This window comes from Mus caroli, chromosome 14 (genome assembly GCF_900094665.2).
Source record: "Mus caroli chromosome 14, CAROLI_EIJ_v1.1, whole genome shotgun sequence".
In the NCBI taxonomy this organism is placed as follows: Eukaryota; Metazoa; Chordata; class Mammalia; order Rodentia; family Muridae; genus Mus; species Mus caroli.
In genome coordinates this window covers 42,985,841-42,996,219 of record NC_034583.1, presented here as the reverse complement: position 1 = coordinate 42,996,219, position 10,379 = coordinate 42,985,841, and the positions used below count along the sequence as shown (strand labels likewise).

At 44.3% G+C, this 10,379-nt stretch overlaps 2 protein-coding genes across 2 annotated transcripts; both read left to right on the top strand.

Moving 5' to 3' along the window:
- Positions 1–1,901: 1,901 nt before the first annotated feature.
- Positions 1,902–2,828, top strand: Rnase12 (ribonuclease A family member 12 (inactive)). Its single transcript, XM_021182678.2, has 2 exons — positions 1,902–1,979; positions 2,274–2,828. Exons 1-2 carry the CDS (start codon positions 1,946–1,948, stop codon positions 2,747–2,749), a joined length of 510 nt encoding a protein of 169 aa, XP_021038337.2. The 5' UTR covers positions 1,902–1,945; the 3' UTR covers positions 2,750–2,828.
- A 5,973-nt stretch (positions 2,829–8,801) lies between these two features.
- On the top strand, positions 8,802–10,168 carry Rnase11 (ribonuclease A family member 11 (inactive)). Its single transcript, XM_021182701.2, has 2 exons — positions 8,802–8,850; positions 9,326–10,168. The coding sequence occupies exon 2, from the start codon at positions 9,348–9,350 to the stop codon at positions 9,924–9,926; it is 579 nt and encodes a 192-aa protein (XP_021038360.1). The 5' UTR covers positions 8,802–8,850; positions 9,326–9,347; the 3' UTR covers positions 9,927–10,168.
- Positions 10,169–10,379: the final 211 nt, after the last annotated feature.

Genomic DNA, 10,379 nt, shown 5'->3' with positions numbered 1-10,379 from the left:
TTTGTTAGACAGGAAGAAGGGGAAACCTATTAATTTCCCAGCTCCACTCTGTCTGTCCTATGTAAAACCTGTGGCTCCTGTCTTCTAAAGAACCATTGACTGTGTTTATTTCTCACTGTCGATCTGTAGCTACCAGATGTAAACCCATGAGAGCAAGGATGTAGACGTTGTACATAAATATCTACAAATATATACAAAAAGAGAAAGGCTAATGGGTCCCATCATTCCACACTGCCTTAGTTATGTTTCTGTAGGGGTGCTAAGGCACTAAGCACTAGGACCAAGGCAACTTACAGAAGACAGACTTACAGGCTTACAGTTTCAGTTCATGACCATCATGGCGGGGAGAATGGCAGCAGCAGGCAGGCAGGCAGGCATGGTGCTGGAGCAGTTAGGAGCTCACAACCTGATCCATAAGCACAAGACAGAGATGATAGAGGCATAGGGAGAAAGAGCTGGGGATGGTGTGGGCTTTTGAAACCTTGAAGCCCACTCCAAGTGACACACCTAATCCTTCCCAAACAGTTCTACCCAACTGGGGAACCAAGCATTCAAAGTCTATAGGGGCCATTTTCATTCAAACCACACTTGTCTTTCTGAAACAGCACCACAGACCGAGTATAGCTCAGTGACTAAGCAAGTGGTCAGCACATACGGTGTTTTCTTGGTCTCTAGGCCCAACCTAGACACAGACACACATTTCTCCCCCCTACAAACAAACTCTCTCTCTTTCTCTCTTTTTCTCTTTCTCTCTTTCTCTCTTTCTCTCTCTCTCTCTTTCTTGCCTTCTCTCCCCCCTCTCTCTTACACACACACACACACACACACACACTTAAACATTTACATCCACACACTAACACACACTCATGCACAGTCTCATATAATATATACATTCACACACACATCACATACATTTACAATCACATACACACACGCATACACACACACACATACACACACATATATAAAACCACACATTCTCACATATAAACACAACACCCATATTCATACACATTCTCCCACATACACATTTTCACACATATACACACTCAACCTCACATACTTATAGTCACACACACATGCGCACTCATATATACCTGTTCTCAACCCATACATGCACACACTTAGACATGCACATGCTGAAAACCATATGTTCATTCACACACTTGAAGGTTCAAGTTAGAACAACACTAAATCAAGTGGTGGTTTCCATCCCTGCATCAGTTCACCAGATTTTCAGAGATGGATGGAGACACAGTTTCTCCTATTGCCCCAGTGTCTGGAACCACACACTTTTCTCCATGTGGAAAACGATGGGTGTTTTTTGTTTTGTTTGTCCTAACATCTCATGTTTCAAAGATTCAGCAGAGCCTGGGAGTTATTGCCACCCTCTTCAGAAGCCCAGAGCTTTAGGTAGATGAATTCTAAGTCAACAGAGTTGTTTGTACCCAACCCAAGATTCCATATAGGAAGAAGCCATGCTGAGACAGGCGTCTGGCACTGACACAAATAAACTCTTGTTCTGTTTATTACTCTATGCCTTTACCATGACCTTTCTTCAACTCATGTCTCTATTAATGAAGTAGAAAAATAGCTCATTCACAGACTTGTGGGGAGGGCTGGTTAAAAACATAGACAATGGACAATACTGTGGGTGGCATTAAATATTTCCACATGAATCAAATGCTGGAATCACTATTAAATGTTTCAAAGAGCCCATGAGTGTCTAATGAGAACCAATGCAGGGCCTGCCTTACCAATGTCTCACTTCGACTGTGAATTCTCTTCCTCCTCCAACAGTGTGCACTCAAGCACACTGTTCCTCGGGCCCCTCCCTTTCTGCTCTTTCCTCCTCTGCCCTCCCCACATACAACATCTCCTTATCAGCTCTTGTCTAGGAACAGTGAGACAGGAAGGATTTTCTCACATACATGATTAAAGGGGCATGCTGTCTGTGAGAACAAGAGCAAAAAGGGCAGGTGAGAGGAGCTAGCGCCAAGGGAAGCTGAACCCACGCATGGAGAGGAAATGGAAGGAACAGATTACAGTCTTGAGGGCAGTGTGTGGAGCTGGGTGGGAAGGAAGCTGGTCAGTAATAAGAAAAATGGCTTCCTAGTTGGGCAGCACTTGCAATGGGGTCTTAGGTGACCAGTGTGATTTAAATTAGCAGGAAGGGATCATGTATCCTGGAGGGGGTGGGGAGGTCGTCCTGGGTTGAAGCTGGAGGACTCTCACTACCCTCTCTGATCCTTTCTGTTCCCTTTACTTACCAGGAGTTCAGGCCAGAGATGTGAAGGGAATCTTGCCCCTGATGGTCCTAATGGTGATTGTTTTCTTGCTGCTTCTGTTCTGGGAGAATGAGCTGACTGAGGATGTGGTGCTGACGTCTATAGAACAGTTGCATGTGGACTATCCTCAGAACGCTGTTCCTCTGAGGTACTGCAACTACATGATTCTCCAGAGGGTCATCAGGGAGCCCGACCACAGATGCAGAAAGGTGCACGTCTTCATCCACGAGAGGCCTCAGAAGATCAACAGAGTCTGCACTTCCTCCAAGAAGATGCCATGCCCGAATGACTCTGACCTTTTCTGCTTCCAGAGCGAGACAAAATTCAGGATGACAGTTTGTCAGCTCATTCACGGCACCACCTATCCTGCCTGCAGGTACCACATTTCTCCCATAAAGGGGTTTGTTCTTGTGACTTGTGATGACTTAGGGCCAGTTGATCTCCAGGGATATGTGGAATAACTTGCCATCAGCACTGAGTGTGAGGACTTCTCATCTGTCCCGGAGCCGCTCTGGTTAACCTGAACTGTGGGTGTGGGGTAAGGCCGTGAATGGAAGGTGTAATGTGATTAGTCCTTCCAGTGTTGCTTAGACACGATCATTGGTTCTATATCAATAAAAACATTTTTGCTGAATTAAATCGCAGGCTCCGCATGCGTTTTAAGTTTTTGTGCCTTGTCTTTGAGTCATTCAATGGAATTAATGGGAATCTGAGGTCAGATTTCAGTTGGAGAGCAAGAGTCAGTTAGGTGCGACGCTCAAGGGGCCGCCAACCAAGCACCACACAAACAAAACCCAATAATTAGCGTAGATAGACAACATTTTAGTCAATATTCTGAAAAATCAAAATGATAGCAAAAATCCCTTTTGTGTAAAATATCTACATCTCAAAGATCCAGCACGATAGGGCAAAATTGGAATGAGCCAGGCCATATGAACGTTACCAGCAGGGGAACAGATCACACTGTTTAAAATGTTAATTTTGTGCATGAAGGATTACATGGCATGTACTTTTTTGAGTTATGATTTTATTTATTCTTCAATAATCGTATATTATGGATTTTTTGTTTGTTTAAGAGAGGACCTTACTTTGTAGCTCCAGATGGACTGGAACTCACTATGTAAACTAGGCTGCCCTCGAACTCACAGAGATTTGCCCACCTCTGCTCTTAAGAACTTGAATTAAAAGCCTATGACTCGTGCCCTACCCATACAATGTATTTTGATCATATCCATTCCTTTTCACCCTATTTCCTTCTGACCCCTCTCCCAGCCCCTAATTATTTGCAAAGTGGTCAGCCTTGAAGACACAAACAACAAAAATGAATCTGCATATATATGCATATATGCAAATATGTAATACTATGCAGATTTATAATAACAAAAGAAAAAGAGATATCAATTTGAGAATGGGCAAACATAGGAGGGGTTGGAGGGAAGGGACATGGGAGGGGCCGGAGGAAAGGGAAGAAGGAGAAAAGCAACAAAATTCTGTTTTAATTAAAAATAAATTTAAAGTATCACCTTCATGCTCTCTCATTCTCTTAAAAACCAAAGCAAACCAAACCAAACCAAACAAAACCAAACCATGGTGTCCCATTTGTGTTGGCCAGCTATCCTGAGCACAAGACCTGCCCTGTATGGTTGCTATACCAGGTGTCACTCTATTAAAGAAAAAAGAATTTCCCTCTTCCAGCAGCTATCAATTAATAGATTTTTACCTGGGAGTGCCACTTTATCTCTACTTCCCCTTGAATTTCTTATTTGTTTTATTTGCGTGTGTGTGTGTCACACTTATGTAGTACCCATGGAGGTAAGAAGGGGCATCTAGCTACCCCGAAACTACAGTCACGGGGGATCGTGAGACTCTCTGTGAGTTCTGGAACCTGAACCTTGCTCTCTGCAAGAGCCATAAGTACTTTTAACCTCTGAGCCATCTCTCCAACCTGCAATTATTAATTAATTAACTAATTAATTAATTTAAAAGAAAACACTACTGGGGTTACCTCTTAGGGACTTTGTCCTTTAATATATTTTTGAAATTCATTGTTTGCGAATCTCATACATGTATGCATTGTGTTTCCATCAAACACCCCAGGCTCTCTCTGCTTCGACTTTTCTCACCCCCTACATTTCCACACACCACTTGTTCTTTCTCAACTCAGAGCTTATCTTTCTGGGTCACCCTGAGTTTAGAACTGACTATCAGAGCCTGAACCTGTGGTCTGCCCAGGTCAGCAGTAAGTGGTAGGGCCTGTGAGTCCTTTTTCCCTCCATAGCTGACTGTTTGGAGGGCCTGACTTCTGTGGACTCAGCTCCTGGAAGTTTACGATTGCCATAGACAAGTTGTGCATAGAAGATGCCATTTTGCAGTCCCTCCTCTCACTCTATGGCTCTGATACACTTTCGGTCTCCTCCTCACAATGTTGTGTGAGCATTGAGGGGTGATTTAAACCTCTTGCCTGGGGATGAGCCATTCTTTATTCTCAGCATCTTGGGCAGTCAAAGGTCTTTGCACTCACCTTTGTTCATCACCAGGAGTGAACAAAGCCTTTATTTAAGGCTGAGATAGCCTTTGTCTGTAGGCATAAACACAGATATTTAGAGGGTGGTTTGATGCTATGTCAATTTAGCTAAGTAGTCAGATTAGATTCTCCTCCCCGTCTAAGACCTTTTCAGTCATGGTTTAAAGTATTAGGCAAGCCCAGAATCAAATTAGGAAGCAGTGGTTTACCCCTAACATACCTGTATCAGTCGGGCCACCATTGTATCAATAGGTTCATCTTGTGAGGCAGGATGGTGTTACATTTCACAGCTGTGTTAGCTCATCCATGCTTTTACTCCACAGAGTCCCACTCGGAACTATGTAGCACTTTGAGAGCCAGCCCAGCCCGGAAGAATTTCCAATGAGCTCCAGCTCAGTTTCTCCACAGCTTTCATCCGCCTTTGAGCTGTCTCTCTATAGCAGTAGGGTGGGGGTGGGGGGGGCAGGAGGAATGGCTGGAGCCTATATTTTGGGGGTCACTTCTGGGGTCTTAAAGACTTCTCTAAAGATAGGTTATACACATTACACTGCATCTGTCCCTGTTCACCAGCTCCTCCTGGTCTCCAAAGAAAAGAAAAGAAGTTTGGAAGGCATCCAACTGTGTCAGAGACCATTCCCCTAAAGACCGTGGAGAGCTGCGGATACGAAAAGTCTGAAGGGAGGACTGAGTCTCTCTGAGCTAAGGTTTTTCCTCTTCAAAATTCTGAATGAAACAGAGAGGCTTTGAGCCATACTGCAAACTCCCTCCGCTTTTGATATTTGCTTGTCAATGTGTAGTCACCCAGTGTTCAGCTATGGATGTGGAAACCTGCAGCTGGAGAGGAGAGGAAGACAAATTCTGCCTATTCTGGAAACTTCATCAAGTCTCGATAATTAGTCTTCTGTCAGTATGCTTCTAGTAATTAGTTTTTTTCATCTATAAAACTATGATAACCTTTGTGGTTTTGTTTCCCAAGTCTGTTATCCTATTGTTTTGTTTGTTTGTTTGTTTGTTTGTTTTGTGGTTTTAGAGCTTTATTGTAGCAAGGCAGGGAGAAAGACAGAAGGTAGAAAGAGAGGCAGGTCATGGCCACGTGGAGAGAGGGGGAAGGGAGAGAGAGAAAGAGGACTACAGGTGAGAGTAAGAAAGTTGAGAGCTTAAAGAGCTTGTTTTATTTCTTAAGTAGTGCAGAAAGCGGCTTTGCTTGAGGGAAGGCTTAAGTCGGAAAATTAGTAAGAAATCCAGATAATGAACAAGTAGGGGCCAGTTTATGGGGTCATTAATTCTGAGTGATGTAGTCTCAAGCTTGTATGTGGGAAGCAAGACTCAGAGAGTGAGTGGGCCGGAGCAGGGTGAGCTGTTCCCAGATGTTGAAGGGCTTGTTCTGTCCTGATCTTTCCAGTTGAGAGACTTCAGTTGTTGCACCAGCCTTTTGGACTTAACTCAAGGTCGTATCAAAAGAGAAGGTGCATCTCTGTGGGCTGCTAATTCTGTCTTTTATGACCGACCAGGTAGGTTTCCAGGGAGGAGGGCAACTGTCCCAAGTGAAACACAATTCACAGCTTGTAGGTCAGAACCTGTCTCGTGGCTTCTTTCACACAGGGCAAGGCTTCTCCAGATGAATTTTTTTTTCTCTGTCAGAATTCCATCATCGTTGTTGCCTTGGGAATTTTTATGCGCTCCCAAGTGAGCTGAGTGCTCAGTGTCTGAACAGAGAAAGAGAAGGGACGGCGCGGGGATGGGGTGGGGGGGGGNGGTGGCAGGGTTACAGGAGGGCAGCCTTGGTCAGAAGCAGGCAAAGCAGCCCATTGCTGCTGTTTTCTTGTCCCATCCCTGGGCGGCATTGTCTTCCCCTTTGCCCTCATTCCCTTTATGTCTCTTCCTCCCTCTAACTTCTCCTTCCTCTTTAAAAACAACTCTTGAAAATAAATGAGTCCCTTTAAGGTACAAGTGACATTGATCTAGGAATCCACTTTTTAGCATTTTCATTTAATAGAGATCAAAGCCCAACTCAGATAAATTGTGGCATTTAGACATCTTTACTTTGGAGTGTGTGTATATATTTTTAGTGAACACCTAATAATTTGCAGTCAAGCGCAGTAGCTGTGAATTCTGCCTGTGTGAAATATGTGCTGAGACAGAGATCTCAGCAACGTTCTTCCGCACTGCCTTCCTGTTTCCCTAAAGTCACTTCACCAAGAGGAGTCAATGGCAAAGAGGTGAAGATCCAGAAAAATAACTAAGTTATTTAAAGTTTCTTCTTCTATTCAATATCTACCAAGTCTATGCCTAGGGCACACAGTTTCAAGGAACACATGTAGCCAGAGTTCTTTATCCACTAATCATCAGGTATTATAGTACATGCCTGTCATTTAGTGTTCAGGACGCTGAGGCAGGAGGCTCAGTTTTGAGTTTCAGATCAGCTTGGGTAATTTAGCAAGTTCTATGTCATCCTGTTTTAAATAGTGATTCCTGTCTTTAAAGACAAGTGAGAGGCTGGAATGTGACTCAGGGGTTAAAGGCTCCTTCAGAGGACCAGATCAATGCCCAACACCCACATCAGGCAGTTTACAGTGCTCTGTAACTCTAGGTCTAGGGAGTCTGGTGTTCTCTTCTGGCCTCTCAGGGTTCCTGCATTCACAATTATGTATGCGTGCGTGCACGCACACACACTTAAAAATAGTAAAAAAAAAAAAAAAAAAAAAAAACATAAAAAAATAAGTTATAAGAGATCCACAGAAATGAGACATTCAGTAGACTTAAGTGAGGAGAAGAAGATGTGTCAAAGAAAAAATGCAACCTGGATTTGGCTTTGGGAACTTTCAAGAGGCAGAAAAGAAAGCCCCAAAGTGGGAGAGGTGGGAGTCTGAGAGATGGCTCAGGGGTGGAGGGCACTGGTTGCTCTTTCAGATGACTTGAGTTTGGGTCTTCACACGTACATCAAATGGCTCATAATCACACATAACTCCAGCAGCAGGGAATCTGACATTCTTTTCTGGCCTCTGTGGGCACCCATGCACACATGACATGTACAGACTCACAGCCATAAATACAAAATAAAATCTGGGGGAGGGGGGAGTGTAAAAAAAAAGGAGAGATGGAGTCTTCTGGTGTGTTTCGATAAGAAAGGGTCACCCTGATTGATCAGGGCTGCTTTGTTTAGCAAAATCACAAGGGAAGCTCTAAGTCCTGACTGGAATGAGAACAAGCAAAGGTTCAGCTCGTAGCCTTCAGGGGCGGGCGTTCTCTGTTTCTGGAGGCAAGGAGAGAAGTGTTGAGAGGTCCAAGAAAGTGTCTTTCAAGTGATGGTTTACAGAATGGGGTCGGGGTACAGGGTGGGATGACAAAGGAGGTGAGGTGACAGTGAAGAACACACATGGGTAGGAGAAACTTTTAAAGGGGAGAAGGGGGAAAAGGGAAAAAAATCATTCTAGAGTGTAAGAGAGAATTATCAACACAAATGATCATCTTCTCTGGGGCTCATACTATGGAGTGTCTCACACTGACAACACTAAAGATCTTCACGTTGACTAGTCATGCTATGCTGCTGATAGTTCGGATGTGATGTCAGAGCAGGTCCGTGTGTCTTCTAGCAGTGGTCAGAAAGGATGTTTCAGGATCAGGGAGTTGTCAGCCTTACAAGAGTATGGGTCGTACCTGTCACCTAACCAGACAGTGAAAAGACTGGACACAGTGAAACATAAAGAAAGATGTGCAGTCAACTGTCAGAGAGCAAAACAATAGATACTTTGGGATTAAAGGAAATGGCAAGGAAGACTTCACAGAAGGAAGAGCAAGCAGGGTGCTTCCCGGCTCCAGGTTCAGACTGCCACAAACACACTCTGTCCAGTTCCCCTTGAGTGTTCTTGGCTTCTGGATTTCTCAGCAAGCCCACACACATCTCTCTACCCCTTTCTTGCCCCTCCTCCCCTTGGTTAGACCCAATAGTAGAATCTTTGACTATGAGACACAGTTTCACTTCCAGCCCTGCAAGAAGCTGGACTCTTTCTCGGCAGCATCAACTTGTCAAAGGAACTGGTAAAGAGAGATTTGTGACTGAGAATGGGTGGTGAAGAAGCCAGGGAGTAGAGAAAGGTTACTGTCTGTGCCTGTTCACATGGCACCGGGAGCCAGGTCCTGTGTGGGCAGTAAGAGACAGCAATAGTGAGGTGTGAGATGACTTTGACCTACGTGGAGACTGTAGACCCCTCCAGCAAGAGCAGAAAAGAGAAAGATGCTTGGTCCCTGCACATTAGATTTAGCTCATGGGTTTTATGTCTTTGTTTATCATTTTGTTTTTTCTTCAGGTTCGTAAACTAAGGCTAAATAGATAGAGTGAATGATTGTAAGTGGAAATTTTAACATTGTTGCTCAAGGGACTGTCATCTTGCTATGTCATATTTCAACTATATCTGTGGGAGTTTTATGTTTAGAGGTTGTTACTAAGAATAGCTACCCTTACAAAAAGGAAAACATCTCCCCTGCATTCTCCTTCCTTTTATCTTTACTGCAGACAAGATCACCGGACTTATGAGATGGCAGTCTTTCTGCTGCTGCTCGCCCTTGGACTGCTTCTTGCAAAGCCTTCAGAAAGCAGAATGAAGAGGACCACAGAACAATTTTCACAGGAAGAGATGCAACCTGCTGCAAAACAGATTCTAGAGGAATCAGCAAACTCAACCCTGTCAGACAAAAATACTGGCCTCAGCATATCCAAACATGTGATGTCTGCCACACCCCTAACATCCAGAAGACTATCTTTTATTATCCCCAAGGGAAATACTATGAGAGATGGCAGGAACTGTGTAAACAGCCTAAGAGTCTGGAGAACCGAGGTAGACGTGAATGCGTCCTGTCAGTTGGACAATAACTTTATACATGGCTCCATGGATGTGAGCCTCAGAATTCCCAAGGCCACCAGAGGGAAGTGTGAACAAACACCTAACCCAAGCAGCAGTGGGAGCCTAGGACTGGAGCATACCACATGCAAGGTCCTTGCAGGCCACCAGTGCTTCAGGTCCCATGAGCACAGCATCACCTCATTAAAGAAAATCCTGACAGTGCTGGCAAGCAATTCTCTGATGAGCTGGTTAGTTAGTGGCTGTAAATTGTAAATCACAGGCTTTGGGACTAAAGAAGGACAAGTTCATGGTCATTGTTGCTTCTCTCCTTCTGCCTCACACATCTTTCCTTTAGTAAGTGGTGAACACTATTGGTACTAACCGCATGAGCGAAACAAAGTAGCAGCACAAATTATTTAAAACTTGTAGCTGACCCTAGAACACACACTCATCTTCCGGCTCTCACTCTTGTTCCCACAAACTGAACTCCTTCCTGATTTAACTATCAAGCTACCCCAGAGCTGAGTTTGCCCAAGTGGACAAAGGTAAGGAGAGAAACTTCAGGTCAGATAGTGTGAATGAGGGTGAGATACATACTCAGTCCTGCTCTTCCAAGGATATTGAGTATGTGTGTGCCCCTGAGCACACCTGCCTGCCACCCAGCTGTGGGTGGCTTGTCCCCTGGGAGATGTCTCGACATCAACAGATCAACCTGCATTCTTCTTC